At 49.1% G+C, this 21,736-nt stretch overlaps 1 protein-coding gene and 1 pseudogene across 1 annotated transcript; both read right to left on the bottom strand.

Annotated features, from left to right (window-relative positions):
• Positions 1-3,562: 3,562 nt before the first annotated feature.
• On the bottom strand, positions 3,563-8,774 carry LOC149370094 (uncharacterized). Its single transcript, XM_089576900.1, has 2 exons — positions 7,372-8,774; positions 3,563-3,701 (listed from the first exon to the last, which is right to left on the bottom strand). The coding sequence occupies exons 1-2, from the start codon at positions 8,772-8,774 to the stop codon at positions 3,563-3,565; spliced, it is 1,542 nt and encodes a 513-aa protein (XP_089433026.1).
• Positions 8,775-13,899: 5,125 nt separating this feature from the next.
• On the bottom strand, positions 13,900-15,565 carry LOC149370093 (uncharacterized; annotated as a pseudogene).
• Between the last annotated feature and the right edge of the window lie 6,171 nt (positions 15,566-21,736).

The raw sequence follows: 21,736 nt of genomic DNA, 5'->3' as shown, positions 1-21,736 counted from the left end.
GCAAATGTTCCGGTCAGCTGTTTTTTAAAGCGATCTACAACTTTGCTGCTAGCACTTTTAGTCTTAATTAAATAATTAACAAGTTAGCTAATTAAGCTTAACTAATTTGTTAACCTTGAACGAAAGAAATACTGCCGACGAGGTCACGAGACTAAACAAGTTGGTTTCGGAGAGCTAGGACATCCCGTGTTTTTTAAAAGCTTGGTTACATTTAGCTGGAACACCTGGTGTGTGTGTATATATATATAACGCTGCGTAGTGCCGTACTGAGGAGTTCGAGGAAGAAGAGGGAGGTGCTAGCAAACTGATGTGGGCTCTGAGCCATTTGCGGCCATCTTTGTTCCGTCAAGCTCTCACCTGTATTAAAGCCGTTTCATCGGCTACAGTGTGTATATATATGTATATATATATACCGGGTGTCCCAGCTAAATGTAACCAAACTTTCAAAAAGGCGAAGTGTCCTAGTCCAGTGAAACCAACTCAGGGTTGTTCATAGTCGCGTGGCCTAGTCTTTTTAAAGTATTTTTTTCGCTCTTCAAAGTAAATGAATTAGTTAAGTTTAATTAGCTAACTTTTTAGTTATTGACTTCAGGAAGAAAGTGTCAATGAAAAAGTTTTAGATCACCTCGAAAAACCGCTAGTAGGGCTGTTTTCGTCAAGTTACGATTTACGTAGCTTCATTTATTGGCCTTGAAAGAAAGTTGTCACGTGACTAGCTGCTCGCTCACTTCTCTGCCCCAATGTGCACCCGAAGTCTCGTCGAGGAGAGGATTTCAGAAAAAAAAAACGGATTTTATTCTTTAAGGCGCGTCTTGAGACGTTGAAGTGGCACAGTTGTCATGTGGAAGCTTTTTCTTATTGTCCGGATTATGGTTAAAGGCCGGTAAAAAAAACTACTTTACGTAAATATTACTTTGCTGCAAATGTCTCAGTAAGCTGTTTCTCAAAGCGATCTACAACTTTTCCATTGACACTTTGTTCCTCACGTCAATAATTAAAAAGTTAGTTAATTAAGCTTGACTAATTAGTCAACCTTGAAGAACGAAAAAAATACTGCAGACTAGGTCACGCGACTCTAAACAACCCTCATTTGGTTTCAGATCACTAGGACACCCCGCGTTTTTTAAAAGCTTGGTTACGGTTAGCTGGGACAACTGGTATATAGTCTGTGTGTGTACACATGTCACCGTTAAGGACTGTAGGAGTGTGTACTATTATTAGCGATTCGTATGTATCCGTTCGCTCTGAAGGGACGGCGGAAGTACCAAGCCGCTAGCTAGTTAGTCCGCCTCTCTCTTAACCATGGTAATAAAGTAACGAAATGAAAAGTAGCGACAATCTGGAGACGGCCGCCTCCCGCACTTTTTGCATGTACCGCACCTTTCTTCTGGCACCTGTCGCCGCCGGTGCATTGCATCAATATTTTCAAGTGCATCGTCGCATGGCGCAGGAGGAGGGATGAGCTGTAAGTACTTTTGAGCTCGCCTTTTGTAAGTACCATTTTGCCGTTACGCTGTGTGGGGAAAATTAGGATGCCACGCCAGCCGGAAAATGGAAGTTCCAGCCTGACTGTTGGTTGATAGATGAGAGGGGACTTGAGCTGTCCGCCTAGAGCTAAGTGCACGTTAGTGCCAGAAGACGGTTGTGGCGACAATGGGTGAATCGGCACTGAGAAGTCGCTGGAAATGCTCGAAGCATATCCCCAGATTAGCAGCTGTGCTGCTGGAAATTTCATCTGTGCTGGCAAAGAATGCTCCTAAATGCTCGCACGCGTGATCGGGAGGACGCAGCAGAAACAAGACGCCAGGCAATACAGAAAAAGAAGGCACTGGAAGGGGAGTTGGGTAAGCTGTCCGAAAACAAAAAAAGGTACAAAACTGCATAAAATGCTCACATTTCTGTACAAGAGGCAGACAGTCGTTTTGGGGATGATAAGATTAAGAATAAGATAACCTTTCTTGCTGCTGCCGAAAGGTGAGACTAAATTTGGAAGCAGCAATGGCGGCCGTGGAGAGGGAAACCGGAGCTTAAGGAGAGTCGAAGGATTCCTAATCTGATTGATCTGAAACAGATATCTTTCCCTCTTTGATTATTGCCCGATTGTGTCCTTGAAATCCTGGAATACTTGAATTTCAGTCCAAATATATTTTATGAACCCTGCATAATAGTGACCAAAGTGATTTACCGTGCTTCATCTGGTGACCTGCTGAGATCCATAATTTTGGCAACAGCCGTGCTACTGATCTGCTGTGACTCGGCACGGGTGTAGATGATGCACTGCATCAGATGCCCTACATTGTTTTTCTTAGCGGCCACCTCCATGTTATCATTACGGCACTGGCACGCGCATGCCTCTAACAACAGAGAGAGTTAGCGCACCGGAGACGTACTATACCAGTTTTACGTATACGCCTCGCGAACGCGCAATGGTCCTACCTGGCCGCTCCTTTACCACAGCGCATGCGCAGCTCCTATACGTAAAACCTGCATATATGTCTCCGCCAGTACGTCTCCGGTATGCTAAAATACCTAATATGGCGCACACGGAGGGTCGAAGTAGCGCGCAATGCTGTAGCGCATGGTAAACTGGTAACAACCAACGAAAAAGCGTAGCAGGTGCGTAACGAGGCATAAACGTCCTCCACGGAGTATTTAGAGGTGCACTTGGACCTCCCCTTCTTCTGCGCACTTGAAGCTCGAGGCACGTCTAAAACCGAATTGCTCGAGGCCGCTGCATTGGCTCAGTGGTTATGACGCTCGGCTGCTGTCCCGAAATTAGCTGGTTCGATCCCGGCCGCGGGGTTTGAATTTCGGTGGCGAAATTCGAGGCCCGTGTACTGTGCGATGTCAGTGCATGTGAAAGAACTCCAGGTGGTCGAAATTTCCGGAGCCCTCCACTACGGCGTCCTTCATAGCCTGAGTACCTTGGGACGTTAAACCACCCTAAACCATAAACCAAATTACTCGAGCATTAAGGGTAACGGAGTGGATTCCAACAGAAGGCAAGCGTATAGCAGGGCGCGGCAGAAAGTTAGGTGGTTGGATAAGATTAAGAAGTTTGCGATGAGGGTGAAGAGCATTTATTTGGCTATATATACAGAAAGGTGCTCGAGGAGAAGCCCCTATAGCGGGCCTCACCTCCTACAATACAAGGCGGAGTCCCTCAGTCCGGGATCCCGTTGGTCTAGACCGCTGCGCAGGTCCGCCGAACCAGGGCCTGTTGGGCCGATATATACTGGCAGCCGACCAGGAACGCCTCCCAGTCCTCTCGGGTAAGGGAAGGGTGATGGGGAGAGGGTAGGGGATGAGAGAAGCATTTTGCCTGCATTCCCAAACCCTGTGGAAGGTGTCGGCCACCTCCTCACAGAATGAGCAGCGGCCGTCAAAAGAAGGATTAAAGTGCTTGAGAACCGCTGGGCTCAGCAGGGTGTCTAAAAGAGCCTGAGGAGAGTTCGTTCACCAGCTTTGCCGAGTCCCTTCATAGGAACCAGGCAGCGCCGGTGTTCGGCACTGTAGTGCTCAGTAATACCTTTAAAAAGAAAGAAGAGGGCTGCTATCTGGGTTAAGGTCCTCCCAAGGGACACCTGGTGCCGGGAAGTGAGTGCGCGGGCTGCCTCATGGGGGCGGCTTCGTTATTTGGCATGCCATTGTGGCCGGGCACCCATATGATTGAGCGATGTGTTGGATCGCAGTCGCGGGCACTGCGGCGAAGAATATGGTGAGCGAGTGGAGTGATGCAACCGAACTCAGTTACAACAGGGTCCGGTGGTGGTGACAACTTTTTAATGGACTAAAGGAGAGTTTGTAGGCCAAAAATGGCCCTTTACATAGGTGGAGTCCGTAGTCCGGGACCCCGCTGCAGGACGAGGCCGCTACTCGCGCCCGTTGGACTACTGCCCTTTGAGACTTCAGCGACGAGCAGATGAGCAGGGCTGTCTCCCATGCCTCTCGGGAAGGGGAAGGATTGGGGGGAAGGGAAGGATTCTTCTGACAGGCCCAAACCATGTGGAAGGTATCGGATACTTCCCCACAGTGAGGGCAGCGCCCATCAATTTTGGGGTCGAAATGTTTCGCTATTGCAGGACACAACAGAGTGCTGGTCTGCAGGCGCCTCAGAGTTCGCTCATCGGCTTTACTCAGGCCCTTAGCAGGGACCGGGAAATTCCGATGGCGTTCGCAATAGTCGTCCAGAATTTCCCTGAACCGCACAAGCGGTTGGACAATCTCTGAGCCGGAAGAGCCTGGATGAGGTGCCCGGAAGGTAGGCGCTCGGACAGCCCCGTCCGCAGCCTCATTACCTCTAACGCCCTGATGGCCCGGAGTCCAAACTATGCGTTTGGGCGAAGGGTCCGATTCCCTCACTGCTGATACGGTGGCCGCAGCATGGGGAGAGGCCTTTTCCCTGCAGTGGGCGTAGTCAGGCTGCTGCTGATAAGGAGAGCATGCAAAGCGCATAGCTAGAACTGAAGAGACCTGCCACGGTAGCTCAGCGATTAAGGCACTCGGCTACTGAGTCGCAGTTCGCGGGTTCGAACCCGGCCGCGGCGGCTGCGTTTCGATGGAGGCGAAATGCAAAAGGCGCAAAAGGGTGGGCGAATATTCGAAATCTTTGAATAGTTTGCAAATATTGTTTCTCGATTTGATTGGCGCCGCACTTTTATTAACCAAGTATCTGCGCTGCTGCAGTAGGTTTTCGGCAACCGCTACCATCCTGCACAAGCGTGCTAGTATCTAGAACTCGTGTGTTTTAAGCCAGATGTGACAAAAACAAAGCGGATGACACTCTCGGAGCCAGCCTGTGCAACTGCACGTCGTACAACGCTACCTACCTGCTGCATCTCGCTGTGCAGTTTCATTTTAGCGCCTTCGGTATGGGACAGCATTATAGCACATCGCGCGGCTGTCAGGGCGTTGAAACATACTCGAGGGCCAGACGGTTTACGTCTCGTCGTGGACGGCGCGGTTGGAGCGGAATGTCGTAGCCGACGCTCCGCCTTCGGGAGTAGCGAGGAAGCGGAGAATGTCCTGCATGCGTCTCATAGCCCAAGTTGCCGCTCTTCGTTTACCCAGCCGTCTTGCATTTTTCCCAGCACTGCGCTGCGCCGTGCCGCACCGACAGCAACCTCTGAAATCACTGTGCCAAAGAGCATATGACTAGCCAATGTGCTCCTCGACAGTATTCCGCGAGCTGCTTTGTCGTGTGAGCATCAAGTCAGACGACTGTCGTATAACCTGTTGCTGAGAAAACGGTACTAGTGTCGCAATGCGAAAATGCCGGCGTATGTATCTCTATAGGCTCAGAGAGTAAAGCCTCCACCCTGTGAAGCTCGAGCACCTCTTTGTACTCTAAATACGAATACTCCAATAGGGGAGTAAAGAGGGAGTAAGACATGTCCCGTAGTGCACACCCTTTTATAAAAGTGTGTGCTCTAAAGAACAGTTTAGTACTCTTGTTTTACTGCTTTCTGTTTATAGTGTGTATCGCACCCTCCTAGCTAGGGTTTTGCCCACCCACAGAGACGCTCATTTATCACAGTAGCCACAGCGCATGTATGCATATTAAAATAGGGGGGAGGGGGTGGGGGAGGGGCTCATGACCGAACATCGTAAAAGCTTACAAGTGTGGTCAGCAGGTAGCACTGGTTTTCACTCAAAGGTTTCGGCCTGTTCTGCATAAACGTTTTCTTTTCGGACGAGAATTAGGCATAAGAACGAGCCGCGAGTACACACACTGCAATCTAGTTAATTTAAACTCGCCTAATTAGAACTTCCCGTTTGCTCGAACGAACGCATTAAGTAGGCGCCACTAATTGCACCACGTGTAATTAAGCGCCAGTAGGGCAGACAGCTGGGCCAGTTGGTACAGACTTTGTCAAAAGTAACCAGGCTGCATGGTTTGCTTCTAGCTTGCATAGTGGTGCCCTTGTGACTTCCCTAAAGATCAAAAGATGATGGAAGGTAAGAAGACCCCCAGTCCTTACCTTTAACGACCATTTCAGCTTCAGGGAAGCTGCAAGGGCTCCACTGTACGAGCTAGAAGCAAGCCCTGCAGCCTGGTTACTTTTGACAAAGACTGTACATAGTTCTAACCAAGAAACCAGCGTCTTCCTGTGTCCCTCTGTCTGCGTCCTTGCGCTGGTTGTTTCTTTAAATACAATTAAGCGTGCCTGGTCGGGCTGCCCATAATTCGATGTCCGCTTAATTGACCTCATTTTTGGTCTGTTGCCAGGCTTTATTTTATCGACCTGCTCCGCCTATTGCACTCGCTTTGAGTAGTCTTGTATAAAAAGAAGATTATCAGTTAAGCCCGTGTAGTAAAAATGTTAAAACGAAGTCACAAACATTCCTGAAATACAAGTTTGTTAAAACCCACCCATGTGCAGGTGATGCTGTATATAACTCACGCTCTCCTTTTAACACTCAAAGCAAACACTGGCCGGTCCTTATGGAGCTTTTGCACATTGCCGGTGGCGCCTGCTACTAATCGATTTTTGTAGCTATTGTATTCAAAGGTGCCAACTGAATCCCAGCACGGAGGCAAATTGTCAATGATAATGAAACACTTTGCTGAGAGCGAACAAATGACGCAAACTGATTACATTTCTTTGTAACATCATTCTGGTCGGTTGCAATAATTTACGTGATATACAGTTCCTAAGCACAACAGTTCATTTCAAAAAGAGAACGGTAAAACACATCTAATGCAGAAAACTGCACAAAATGAGAAGCAGGAAGCTATCGGATCCGCGTACAACAAGAATAGCAAGAAATCAGTCCTTTAGGATGATGCCCGAAACGGATGAGAGTTATTGAAGCGAATCTATAAACTTTCAGCAAAGAATTGTCTTCATCTTTGCACGCATTGGTCCACGGTGAAATTATACGCAGTCTCCTGTTGCGTTACCTCACTCTACAATCGCGTGATATAATGCGCACAGCTGGATACTCTCCAAGCATTCGCCGCGGTCGTGTTTCACTATACTTTACGCATCGAAAAGCAGACATTTCTTCGCCGGATTCATCCTAGATCCTTTTCGACAGCCGTACGCCCGAGAGAACGCCTCAGAGCTTTGCACCATCTTGTTACAATCCACCCCAAGAGGGTTCAGTGAGCCCTGCCATGCGCATGTCATTAAGCAGAGCGTTAGGAAGAATACTTTGTCTTCTGGAAGTTCAGAACCCAGTGGAAGATTCGGCATACCATCGTGAAGACGGGATGCTTTGAATGCGGCAAAAGTGGTCTGAAGGGCAGGTATCTCCGGAAATATGTTTTTGGTGCCGTTGCTCTCGGAGCATTTCTGTCTGGTGCGATACGACCGAGCGGTGGACTCGGACAAGATGGAATGCACGATGCTTTTGTTAGGCGCCCACTTCAGTCCTTCGTCGTCTATTGATTTCACAAGATGCAGCGCCATGAGAAAACCGAGGCCACCGTAGAGCATCGCAGCCGTTCCGTCATGGTAGTATGCAGGTGGAGCAGCTGCAGCAAGAGCGATTTTGACATGGTTCAGTAAGTAGTAGTCATAGGCAAAGTATAAGGGAACGTTGCTCCCGAGCAAGTCCTGGGCGTCTTTGTAGTCCTGCGTTTGGTTCATTTGAAGCGTTGTATTGCGTGAGACGATCCAGTACTCAAAAACGGATGCATTTTCTGATATGTCCGAATAGGTCTCTTCCAGCACATCATCGCTCAGCACTGAGTTCGGTGGCCACATCTTCATCTGTACGAGGACCAGTTTCTGGGCGACCCGCTCCTTGCTCTCGCTGTCCATCCAGCGGGACACGTTGACCTTGTCCATAGCCGCGGAAACCAGGTTGATGAATGCTGTGCTGATTAGCTGGCGGCCTTTAACCGTGATACGGGAGACAGTCGCGAGGGACAGGACCAGAACCTTGAACGATGCCTCCACGTGGTGCGCACAGTACGCCGGGCGATGAGTCTCCGCCTGTTGCTTGCTCCCAAAGCGTGCGGTCATGAGCGCGATCTCTGCCAGTGGAGAGTAGAACTGAACCAGCTGCCACGCCAAGAGTGCCTTCAAATCCTGGTCGCCGTGCATGACTACGAGGCCGTTGAAAACCTGAAGTAAGACAATATCACTAAGAAGGACCTCGTCATTTGGGGTCAACCGGCGCTGCAGCTGAAGACCTTCCTCGAAGCGTGGTAGCCAGTAGGCAGTAGAGGCGTTCGGGACACGCTTGTCGACATCGCTGAAGGAGAACAGAGAGGGAGTTCGGCTGAGAGACTTCGCAACACTGTTCACTTTGGAAAGCACTGTGTGCTCCAAGACACGCATCTCGTCGACGGCGGTTGTATTCACACCGTGGTCCGCAGAGTAGGCGGCATAGAACGACGTATAGTATAGCATGTAGTCTGGCGCCACTCGCAGGTGGTAGTTCAGGAGGATGGGCACGTAGGTACCGGGCCGCATGACGATGCGCCGCCGTCCCGACGAGCTGTCCTCGAACACGGTGACTGCAAACCAGAAGGGCACCTGCCACCGGTAAGCGAGTGACAGCGCCACACTGAATGCTGTCAGCGTCGTGTTGGAAGCTTTTGGCCACGCGAGATGTAGATCCCGGAGGAAGGCTTGAAGCAGGGGCAGCTGGGACCCATGGACAGGTCGGTGGCCCATGCACATTTCGTACATGGCTATCGGCTTTCTCCCGGCTCGTATCTTCGTCGTGCCCATGCGCAGGGTCTTACCAAATTCTCTGTACCACGTATAGCGCAGGCTCTCTATGGTTGATTTGATGTGCGTGCCAAACCTCTCTTGCATGAATCCGGAGCAAACGAAAGCCGAGAAGTCGTCGCAGGGGTCGATTGTGGTGTTGACGATTCTTCCGAGCAGACTGGCGTGGTAAAGACAGTCGGCGGTGTCGCAAAACTTGTCGTGTTTAAGTAAGAAGGCGAGTAAGGTGAAAATCAAGACAATCATAAGGACTCCGACGGCCACAATGGCTCCTCCAATTATTCGCCTGGGAACGACATTTCTTGGAGCTGTGATTTCGGTCTTCGGACTTCTTGTCTGCGGTAAAAAAATAGCACATATTCACTCACACGGAAAGTTTTTCTGTCTTCTAGCCTTTCTGAGCTTATAAAACACAGAGAATAAAATTAAATTAAAGTTTGCCTTTACCGAGAGGGCTAAATGTCAGTTCTTTAAGGACCAGCTGAAATACTTTGGTCACATTGTCGGCGCTGATGGCGAGCGTCCAGCCGGTGATACAGTTGCAGCTATTTAAAATGCACCGAGGCCTAATGACCAGCATCAGTTGAGGTCTCTGCTTGGCCTAGTTAACTTCTATGGAGAATTTATTCCAAACCTGTTCAGTGTAATCTCCCCGCTTAACAGGATTTTACGAAGTGACGTACCCTGGGTGTGGAGCAGTGAATGCTATGGCGCCTTTCTTGAAGTTAAGAAGCTGCTGTCCATGCCACCCGTGCTTACCCACTACGAGCCCGGATTGCCACAATTGTAAAGCGACGCATCGGCATATGGCATCGGCGCCGTGCACTCTGACATCCAACCGAATGCTATGTGCAAGCCAATTGAGTACGCATCAAAAACTTTGACTAAGGCAGTCTGGCTACAACCAAATTGAGAAAGAGGCGTTCGCCCTAATTTTCAGTGTGAAGAGTGCACGGAGTGAAACCAAACCCCCAATAATAGCGTTCATTGATTCCGAAAAAGCATTTGACTTAGTGGACACCTCAGCAATCATCAGGAATTGCGGAATAGGGGTGCACAAGTGCCTAATTTGAAAATGGTGGAAGATATGTAAAGGACGGCACAGCTACAATAATTCTCTACAAAGCTAGCAATAAAATTCCTATAAGGAAGGGTGTCACGTAGGGAAACACGATCTCGCCAACGCTATTCATCGCCTGTCTACAGGAGGTATTCCGAAGGCTGGATTGGGTACATTTGGGGATAAGAGTTAATGGAGAATATATTGGTAGTTTGCGATTCGCTGATGGCATTGTCGTGCTAAGTCACTCAATACATGAGCTGCAAAACATGATCAATGAGTTAGACATTTAGAGCAGAATGGTAGGTCTTAAAGTTAACATGCAGAAAACCAAAGTAATGTTCAACAGTCTCGGAAGGGAACAGCAGTTCACATTTGGTAGCGCTGTGCTGGAAGTCGTAAAGGAATACGTCTGCTTAGGGCAGGTAGTGGCCGCTGATCCAGATCACGAGAGGGAAATAACTAGAAGAATAAGAATGGGTGGAGCGCATATGGCAGGCATGAATAGCAGTTAACCAATATCCCTGAAGAGAAAAGTAGACAACCGCTGTATCTTACCGCTACTCACCGATGGAGCCGATACGTGGAGACTAACGGAAAGATTCAGATTAAATTAAGGACAACGCAGCGATCCATGCAAAGAAAATTCACAGGTGCAACGCTAAGAGACCCGAAGCTATGCGAATGTGGGGAGGGAACAAACGCGAGTTGATGACATAATAGTCGAAATCAAGAGGAAGAAATGGGCTTGGGAAGTGCATGTAATGCGGAGGCAAGATATACGCTTGCCCTTAAGGGTAACGGACAGCATTGCAAGAGAAGTCAAGCGTAGCGGGGGTGGCAGAAAATTAGGTGATCGGATGAGATTGAGAAGTTTGCGGGGATACGGTAGCCGCAGCTGGCAAAGGTGAGTGCTATTTGGAGCGACATGGGAGAGAGGCGTTCACTAGAGTGGGCGTAGTCAGGCTGATGATGATGATAAAATTTTCACTGTGCCTTGAGGTGTGGTATATGTGCCCTGCAGTGCGAATGTAACTTGTCGAAAAAGGGGGAACAGCGCGAACACAGGACGAGGTAGGGACTAACGACATTTCGCCTGTTTCGTTCGTCTCCACCTTGTCGTCTGTTTGCGCTGTTCCCCATTTTGTTGTCATGTTAGACCAACTAAGCCTAACATGACAATGTATCTTTCGAACCATTACAAGTCGCCATGTAGAAGTAATATCTTTAGTGCTGCGAGAAGCGTTCAGATTTTGGAAAATATGTTATATAGGGTCCTTCGTTTTCGAGCAAAACTCGCCGTTACCCGCTCCAAGAGGTTTATGGAAAGTGAGGTTCAACCCAACTTTCACACGAAAATCTAGAAACGTACGTTTTCCAGCGCGAAAATTGGCTGTTGTCTGGTGCCTCATCCGGAGGTGCGTTTTGAGTCCACTGGTGATCAGAGACGACTTTGGACAAGGGGTGAGGAAGGTATCAGCCTGCTAGCCAACATTTCTTAACAGGTCCGCTTGTCGAAACGGTTGCTAGCGGACTGAGGTTCTCCTTCAACTCTTGCTCACTTTCGCTATTGCTGTCGAGAATGGCATCCTCCTGCCGCCTCTCTAGCGGGCACCTTCTCTAACCGTTTTTTTTTATCCAAACTAAGTTGGAAAGTAAGTTTGGGAAGCGAGAGGCCGATACAAGGGTACTGACCACAAATATTTTTGGCATCACTGTAAATTGGTTTCCGAGGAAAGGAAATGGCGCAGTATCTGTCCCACATATCTCGGTGGACACCTGAACCGCGCCGCAAGGAAAGGGGGAAGGTGGGAGTGAAAGAATAAGAGAGAAAGAGGTGCCGTAGTGGAGGCCTCCGTAATAATTTCGACCAGTTGGGGAACTTTAACGCTAACTGACATCGCACAGCCCGCGGGTGCCTTTTGCGTTTCGCCTCCATCGAAATACGACTGCCGCGGTCGGGTTCGAATCCGGGTACTCCGGCTTGGTAGACGAGCGCCTTAACCACTGAGCCAGTGCGGCGGGTATCTAGCGGTATCCATGCTAACAGTCCTGTTACAAGGCCCTTGTGCGTTCAAAATGGCTGCTGTGATGCTGAATGAATGTTTTCGCGGGGCACAAAGGCAAGCAGATTTTGAACCGACGCAACGGAAACGTGGCTTATTCGTAACATGAATAGGAAACCGGGACAACGCGCAGTGATTGCCGTTAAGTTTAGCGTATTCTAGCCCTTCAGCGGCAGCCATTCGGTCTTTGTCTTTCTTTCTTACGTCATGGTTGATGTCAACACGCTGTTGTTGGGTGTTCAAAAAACATGGGCCATGTGGTGAAACCCAATTGAACTAAAGAGGCGCTTGTCTCGATTTCTGGGTATTTACTCGACGAAATAATTCCGGGGGTTTGTGGGGATACGGTGGCCGCGGCTGGCACAGGACAGGGTTAAAGGAGAGATAGAAGAGATGCCTTTGTTCTCTCATGCGCATAGGCGGGCTCATGATGGTGATGAGTAATTTGGGAATATAAACGAATTCGACACTGTTTGGTAATAAGTAGAGGCTCCTTAGCAAATGAAAGTGGGTAAGACAGGCATGATCGTCCAGGCTTGACGCATCCCACCAACGCCGTCCTTCACAGCACTGTTGCTTTCCAAGCAATAGCACTATTGTGTGCCGGTTACTTCTGCAGCAGAGTGACGCCTATAAAAAAAAAACGTGGACAAGCAGGGAGTCGAATGCTTCAGCTGAAGCAATACCACTGTCACTAGAAGTTCCAACAAGTTATTCGAATGGCGCGAGACCACCAAAGAACTCCTGGCTAGCGCGTCATCGCGACACGTCTGATCAACGTGAACAGTACGCCAATCGACGATAATCTCTCTTTTGACCTGTACCATATGGTATGGGCCTGCCAACGAAATCAGGCGATCGCTGTCAATAACCAGCCAACGCAGAAGAGGTTATGGAGGCAGCTCTGACCAGCTCGGACGAAACGAGTCAAAAAGAACTCATCGAAAGAGCGCGGACAGCAGCCTATGCCAATGGGGTTCCTGACTGAGAGCTCCACCCGTCGCTACAACCTCCTAAACAATTTCATTAAAATATTTTCTCCTCCTCCTTTCACTACAAGATGCCAGACAGGGTGCGAATGTTTAGCGGGTCACCAACGAAACATGCACGGAAAACCTTCTGCTGAATTCTCCTTTCGGTGCACAAACAGTTATGTGCATTTTGTTTTTGTTGCATAATGCGGCAACACAATATTTAGTGTGCCCTCGTTATAAGAAACGTTCATTGCGTGGTCAGATCATTGTCGCCGTCACTGTTCGGTCAAACTTATTAGTCACTGTGCTGGCGTACTTGTTTTGCTGGGCAGTTGCGGGCGCTTATATTCCAAAAGTTACATCCAGTAGAATTGAAGCACCGCCGTGAACCAAGAGATTGGCGCCTCCAAATTTTCTACTCAGTTCGTTGAATTATACGCATCCAAAGCGGGCACGAGCGCTGCGAACCTCCTCCGTGCTGTGACGCAGTACTACCTGCGTGTAGTGTATTTTTAAATCATAATAAATAATCGCAATCGTATGTTATTGATGAAATACTCTAGGTATTAAGTAATCGCAGTGGTCTAATGAGGCGCACATTTCTCAATCTCTCATTTCGCTACGTCCCTTCCCTCAAGCGTAGACAATCAAATGCGGTACATTTATTTTAACATAGGAAATGCTTTATTTCCCAGAAAGAACAAGGAAAGTAAGGGCTTATACACGCATCTGCATCTTAGGCCAGGCACGTAGCTAGAAAATATTTACGAGTGGTGGCCCAGGTAACTTTTTATATTAAGGGAACAAGGGGGGGGGGGAAGCGGGGGGGGGGGTCAGGGACGGGGCCACGTCTTGTATACGTGCCTGCTATAGTTAAGGATCGATTAACAATTCAATATTTCATGCTCTTGTAAAGGTAGCAGTACGGGAAGGTTTAATTAATAGGGTCATTTGCAGTGTTCAGACTATATGTGTACGGCTTCGTAACGTTTGCATTCTTATTTTTGTCATCAGATGTTTCTTACACTGCTTCGACCGCTGATCTCGATTTGTATAGCACCCCGAAGCACTGCTACGAGCCTAACTACTATCGCATTTCGAGGAGATTCAGTTCAATGATTGCGGCAATAGATTTCGTTGCCTTGCGTTTGCAAATAAGTTGCTAGAAAAGTCACTCAAGCACTCACGATATTGATCTTTTCGAAGAAAGACTGGTCTAGCTGCTCAGACGTGGATTTTCTTCCAACAGACATCTTGGAACCTCGCGACCGCGTACTCTGCACGGTTGAACGACCACCTGCCACCGACTCCGCCAGCACATCTTCCAGCCGCGAATGAGACTTTGTCGTAGCTGCAGTTAATTGTATCAAATCGTCCTCATTGGATGGCGCAGGCCTCGGCTCGTCTGGTTCTTGCGGATGTTCTTCCTCTGCGGACGACGGAGCCGATGCCAGTGGCAAGGAGGGGGTACTTGAGCCACGCCGGCTCCGGGCTGTCCGCAGGTCGCCCCCGTTGTCAGGGCCCTTTAAGGAAGGTGGGCCTGCGCCAGCACTGGTGGCACTAAAGGCCTTGATTGATGTAGGACTCGCCGGCGACGAAACAAAGAAGCGTGCCCCGGTTTTGTCCTTTTTGGGCCGTGTTCCTGCTTTCGTTTTCGTCGACGTGACCTGCGAGGTTTAGGATAATATGACAGAAGACGAAAAGAGTGGCAAGGACAAATTATACACATCACCGCGGCGAGTCTGGAAACGCAGCGATGTAGAAGGGCAATGGCGAATACCGAGAGGACAGGGCATCACAGAAGAATTAGTAAATTTCTACTGAATGATCATATACACTGCCTGGCAATATCTCGTAGATAAAGAGCAATACGTATTTAAGAGGAGTGGGATATAGAAGAGAAATGGTTGATTATTTTCAGGGAACAAAGCGCTATAGTTCGGCATTCAGGAAAACAGATGACGATGCTTCTGGAAAACTACAAGCATAGGGCGGACTAAGGGGGTGTGCAGACTCAAGATTTAACACGCCGTAAACACATTGAAGTGTCGATCACGTAGCAGATCAGAAGTGCACAACCGGAAATCTTAACCTGTAGTTAATGATAACCATCAATGTGAGCAAATTATGTTCAGCCAAGAGTAATAACTGAGATCGCCGTTTGGCTCACACTTAAACGCACTTTGAGTGTGACCCCCACAAATCACTGTTGTTTTGCAGCTGGAGGTAGGGCCGTCAGAATGAAAATTTGTGACAGATTGAAAAGAGAAGATGCTTAAGGTCCTCGGTAATCTCATTGCATGGCGTTTCGAAAGCTGCTCTCCAGCTCTGAGCGCATTCATCATTCGGGTCTGTCAATAAAGAAAGTGACATGTGGTAGGGTGCATGGGGTTTAGCGTCCCAAACGTGTACATCGGTAAAATGCGACGTTGTACTGGGAAGCTAGAGATTAATTTGGACCACCTGTGGTTCAATACCGTGCGCTGATATCAGAGCACAAAGCTGTTACTGAATTCCGGCATCAAAATCGGGACGCTGTGGCCAGGATTTGATCCCGGGATGTAACCGATGAGAGATGGGAAGATCTCTTACCGTCTTTTGCGCACCGTACAGCGAGGGCGTCGTCTTTGTAGAAATGGGCTTGGAAGTCCCCGCAGCCATGGAAGTTGGAGGTTGTCCACCACCATCGTCGTCGTGCTGCCCGGTTTGCGTGCGCGCACTGAGGCGCCGTCTACGGGAGGACGTCGTCGCGTCCGTCGTCGACGGCGGTGGGGGCATCGAAGGGGTCGACTTGGCTGCTGAATCTCGTTCTGGAGACTGCTTCGTCGTAGCCGGGACATGCTCGTCGATATGCTGCTGCTCGTTCCCTGCGACACGGGAGTGGACAGCGGTTGGTGCGTGCCCGGCACATTTCTTCGCGCGACCGAGATGTTTCCATCAGCGGAATCTCTGAAAGGGGTTCCCACCTTGTGTGGCGGCTGCGTTTTCTTCGGATGCCTTGGGCCCGTGATGGTGGTGCTGCTGGGGCCTCCCGCCGTGCGTACGCCTGACGCTTTCGTTCGGCATCGCGGACAGCCCGCAGTCCTGATAGGCAGGACGTCCACAGAAAAGCAGCACCTTGAGTAATCGTTGGTCAGACGAGTCAAGGAATAACGCCGGACGTCCAGTCTTAATGGTGACCACCGGTTTTCTACTGCGTGCGCTCGCGGGACGAGCACGGGAAGCCTTCAGAGCGCCCGGCGGGGACCTGATAATGATGAGAACTTCGTCGTCTCCGCCATACCTGCATGCTGTTGCCTGGGTGGTGATGAAAAAAAGTGGTAGGGTTTTAACGTAGCTAAACCGCGTAGACGAGCGAAAGCACGTGTTTAGCCTGGCTGGCTCATGGTTTTACTTTGCTGGGTCGTCGGTACGTCTGGCGACGACATTTTACTCCGGTTAAGCTCTGATCGACGTTAAGCTGATCCGATCTGTTCGTGCCGCTCATGGAAGTTGATGAAGACGACGATATGCAATGCTCAGCGGGAGAGAATTTTGTCGAGACATAGAGAGAGAGGGGCTCTTTAATCGAAAAACAGAGAATTCAGTTTAAGAGGAGGCGTGATCGGCTGCGGCCATAGCATAATGCCTGCATGCAGTGGCCAGAGAAGCTGATCTGTTCGCGCCATTTATTTTATTTCTGCATGGGCTGTTGCAGCGCTGTTTTCGCCTAGGCACCTTCAAGGTCAAGCTTCAAACAAATTCGTTGAGCCGATTATACCCCTGTCGCAGGCCAGACGGTGGGCTAACTAAAGCCCAAGAAAACACCTGGCGCAGCTTACGGACAAATACGTACCCTCATCCCATAATTTACTCGCACATTTACCCAGACACGGGTACATGTAAATTCTGCCCTCAGCCAGCCAGCCTCACGCATATGATGTGGGGTTGCTCAAATCTTCCCAAACGACACAGCAACACTGAAAATACGGAGCAGTGGGAGGCACTGATGCGCAGCTCAGATCCAGCCGTCCAAGTGGAGGCATTCAAGTGGGCTGCGGAGGCCGCCGGGGCTCAAGGGCTCCCGTCCTCCTGATCTCATCACCCTTCCCTTTTAAATTTGCGCACAAATAAAGTGTTAAAAACAACATACCTCTGTCGCACAGGCGCTTTTAGTGTCAATTTCAACTGGCGACATTCGCCTCAAGTGCCACTCGCGCAGTGTCGCACGATGAACTTTAGAGACACTCGCTACGGAACGCCCTTTCCCTGTAGTGAGATTGGCGAACTCACTGCAGTTGACCCGGCAAGGCGGGTGGGTAGCCTCAACAGCAGCGCGAGCTCGATATAAAGAAAATATTCTGATAATTATAAGGCCTTAAAATCTCTATCTTTTTGTCTTGATGGAGCTTTTTAATGAGAACAACTTTTAAGTCATCAGCAACTGAAAAAAAAATGCGCTCATTTGAACAGGTACCCTCGTTCTGCCACGTGACGACGATCATCTTCCACGAAAGGCCTAACGAGTCCGCAATGTTCATGTGCTCAATTCTGGCGATTGTGGAAAGTGAATTCGCAAATTTTATCAAATGAAAATAGCGAACGAGTGTAGTTTTGAAATACACTGCGCGCATACAACGAAGGGATGCCTTGGTGGCATCCAGAGCGCCGCCCAATGCTTTAGGTAGCCAGAAGTAGTCGTCGCCGTCCCTTGTGGACACCAATTAAGTACGGCCGTTTCAATTAACGCCAACAGTCTCCGATCATATTTCTTGATAAAGTCATTTAAAGATAAGTATTCGTCACATCGGAGAAAGCAGGGACAATTAGCGAGGAGGAATGTTGACTATCCGGCTACCAAGTGTTTCACAAGCGCGCGATCACAATGGCGCTCCCTACTGAGTTGCAGCGCTGCACGAACAAGCAAGGGTACACCCAGTACAAAAATGAGATGATCTGATATAACTAAATCTTAGCTTGTGCTTTATGTCATGTAAACGAGCACAGCAATTTGTACACAGCGTTGTAAACAAGAGTAAGGCAGTGCCTTCGTCCTGATCGGTGAATTCCAGGGGAAATTTCGCGCCTATGCGGTAAATGGTGACTAGTGTACTATAATCTTCGAGCAATCATATAGCAAGTACACGGAATATTTGCTAAAGAAGGAGGAAGAAAAATTGAGCAACGCATGTGAAAATCAACATCCATATTGATTGTAAACATTTTATTCGCTAGAAAGAGCTTGGTAGCTAGAGGTCGCGTTAAAGGGCAACTCCGGCGATTTTTCGATGTTCATCGATCGAAATGAAATTTTAAGACCGTATTCTTTATGGTAGTCTGATATCTCATGTAAAAGTTCGCACCTGAAAGCGGCGTAGTTTTTTCGCAAGCGAATTTTTAAGACAAGCGCTCCTCGACGCGAGCGGCACCCATTGATCGAGCAACTTCTACAGGCCACCCTGTACTGTAACTTCACTGGCGGGGCGGCGTGTCCAGCTAGTCGGGCGCGCGCTGGCGTTGGCAGTGCAGGGGAAAACTGAAAATTGATTTTGAGGAAAGTAAATGACGCAGTAACGGACACCCGAACCGGGGCGTAAGGGAGGAGTGAAAGAAGAAAGGAAGAAAGAGGTGCTGTAGTGGAGGTCTGGGGAATTATTTCGACCACCTGTGCAATTTCGCGCCATCTCAACGTGCCTGATGTGATGTGTACGCCAGAGTGATGGGTCACGGAAACTTCTGATGTGCTGTGGGCTGCACAAATTCTTCATCTGTGACAACGGGCGTGATCTACCATAGGTTTCCTAGCGATAAGAACCTTCGCGACAATTGGGTGAGAGCTGTCCGGCCCGTCAACTGGTCTCCGAGGAAGCATTCCCGCTTGTGCTCGGAACATTTCGCGCCAGATTGCTATGAAGACATCGTGTACCTCAGAGGAAGCTTTGGACTCGCTAAGGCTTCGTTCAACCAGGGCTTGAAGGCAGATTCTGTGCCAACGTTATTCGAGTACAACCCCGCCGCGGTGGCTCAGTGGTTACGGTGCTCGGCTGCTGACCCGAAAGACACGGGTTCGATCCCGGCCGCGGCGGCTGAATTTCTTGAAGGCGAAATTCTAGAGGCCCGTGTGCTGTGCGATGTCAGTGCACGTTAAAGAACCCCATGTGGTCGAAATTTCCGGAGCCCTTCACTACGGCGTCTCTCATAACCTCAGTCGCTTTGGGAGGTTAAACCCGAATAAACTATAAACCGTTATTCGAGTACAAGCGCCCATCGCAGCTGCCAGCTGAACGAAGCGCGGCCGTCAAGAGGAAGCGGACCACGGAGAGCGCGCTTAAAGTATGTTGGATTGTAGAATTGTAGCTGGCGTGAATTCACTTCCAACAGCTCGCCGTCGAGACAAATCTTCGCAAAGAGAGGACTTTTGGCAATGCATTCCCCTGTGAGGACGTTGTGCAGCGCGGCAACGTTTCGGCAGCAGATTCTTTCATCAGGCTGGGTCGACCGGCACGCGCCACACGAACAGCTATCAGCGGAAGCATCACGTTAACTGTTGTTCTGACGACTGTGTCACAAATGTATGCTCGAGAAATCACTCAAATACTTACTTCTCCGAGTTCAGACCGTCTCCATGCTGCAGGTGATGCGGCCTGTGGTGTGACTCGGCTAGCTCGCGCGGCGGTGGATCATACCTGAAAGGCGACTCGTCCAGTCCAAAACCGTCGAATGAGTCGTCTTCTAAAGAGTCGCTGGTCTAGGAAAAGCTGTTCTCCGCGCTTCAGCCATGTCGACAGCGCGGCTCCGAACTTCGCAGCCCGGCGAACCCGCTAGTGACGTCACAGTGAATACCGCACGAAGGCACCTCACCGGTTTCGGTTTTGCGGTTTCGTTTTCGAGTTTTGCGTTTTTTGCTGTTTGAAAATTATTTTCGGGTTGCTTTTGAAAACCTTGTATCGTACACATTACAGGAGGTTCTTAAGAACACAAAACAGCCATTAACTTAAAATGGCTGGAAAATCGCCGGAGTTGCCCTTTAAGTGGTCGAGAGTACGCAGCCCTCGACGACTTTGCCAGCCCACTCCACCGCCAAAACTTGCTTTCTGGGGTCAGAGCTAGCCAACACGGTCTCCCACCGCTCGAGAGAAGGAGCAGTAACTAGATCACCCGGAGGTGGCTCTATTTTGCAGTCCCACAGGATGTGATCGTCGGTGGCACGTTGGCCACAGTGTTTACAGTTTCGGTTATAAAGATCTGGATAAATGTGCGGGAGGAGTGATGGGGTGCGCATCGATCTCGTCTGTAGACGACGCCACGTAGCCTGTTGTTCTTTAGTCAGCCTTTTGTCTGGAGGGGGAAAAATCCTCCTCTCTAGTTTAAAATGATTGGTCAGATCATGATTTGTGATCATGGAGACCTTCGTGAAATTTAGGGAGCCAGACTCATCCACTGCCCGGTCGGCGAAACCTCGGGCTTTATTGTAGGCTGCCTCGTTCCCCGGATTCCCCGAATGGGCTGGGACTCATATCAGTTCGGAATAATTTGGTGAGAATTTGGTTGCCTTAAGGATTTTAAGGGAGGTGTTTGTAATTCGGTCTTTTGCGAAATTATTGATACCCATTTTGTAGTCGCTGAGGATGATGCTCGCTTGGGTATGCGCTAGGGCGAGGGCTTTTTAGCCTCCTCTTCTGCCGTTTCAGAGGATTTCGTTTTCATTGTTGCCGAAACGATCTGGTCACCATTCTCGTTGACAGCCACAACTGCAAAGGCATTGGTATGTTTGTATTCTGCCGCATCTACATGAAGTGCACCAGCGCACTGTCTGTATTTATTATGTAAGGCTTTAGCTCGTGCTTGTCTTGTACCCTCATGGTGTAAGGGGTGCATGTTTTTGGGGAGTGGTTTGATTTGTAGGGCCGTCCTATAGTCGTGGAGTAAGTCTACTTCGGCATCTGTATTCGTAGGTTGAAAGTTAATTCCAAGCCTGGTAAGAATACTCCCGCCAGTTCTGGAATTTGCTAATCTCGCTGCTTGAGCCATTAAATGGGCTTCTTTCAGTTCATTGTAGGTGTTATGTATTCCTCACCTCATAAGCCTTTCGGTTGAGGCATTTAGTGGGAGTCCTAACGCAGCTTTCTAGGCCTGCCGTATCATGCTATCCAATTTGTCTTTCTCTGCTTTCGCAAATTTGAGATCCACAGAACCGAAGGAGCATTCCTGCATTGTGTTCGGCGGGCCGAAGCTATGAGCCGATGACGATGGCTGTTAGTCTTTGCTGGCTATGTTCGCGTTTCTAAGGCGTTCCAAAATCTCAAATGTTTTTGCGGCGCTCCGCTGACTCAAATGCATCTGTTTAAAAATTGCTGTTGAAAATGCTGCTGAAAAATTTGTGTAGCAGCACAAGGTGGTAGTCGAGTCGAGTGGCATTTGGTTGGAAGGCATTCGAAATGCCGCTCTATCAAGGGCATTCCTTTTCTCGGACCGTGATGTTGTTTGTAGTTATCAACATGTATTCAGATGTGGGAATAAAAGTGTGAAAATTAACTTGGAGTAATTAGATTTGCGATAAACTTGAATGAAGTATTTACGCGAAAACAAATGAATTTCCACAATGCGCTGCAACATTTATCGCCACTGACATCTTTTTAAAATGACACTGCTTTTTGCGTGTGACAGCGCGCACCGAAGTTATTAAGCGTTCAAGGGAAGTGCACTTCGTGAAATAGTCTCTATAATTTTCCACATATGGGAGGGGTATCAGTAAAAGAGAGCTTTCGCGCTGAAACTATTTAGAAAGGTGCACTTGTAGACTGATCCTCGGCCTGGGAGTCGGTGACGACGTGTATTGCGCTCGTGTTCTCGTGGTGGCGTGATGCGGCTTGTAGTATGGCGAGGGCGATGTCTCCTTCTGCGGACCGATTCGAAGTCAAGGCAGCTGTTCCGGTAGCCTGTGCGTGGCCATTCTCTTTCGTGGTAAAT

This window comes from Amblyomma mixtum, chromosome 1 (assembly GCF_055824585.1).
Source record: "Amblyomma mixtum isolate Tamu chromosome 1, ASM5582458v1, whole genome shotgun sequence".
NCBI classification, from domain to species: Eukaryota; Metazoa; Arthropoda; class Arachnida; order Ixodida; family Ixodidae; genus Amblyomma; species Amblyomma mixtum.
Note: the sequence above shows the minus strand (reverse complement) of the source record. Positions and strands in the feature narration are given on the sequence as shown.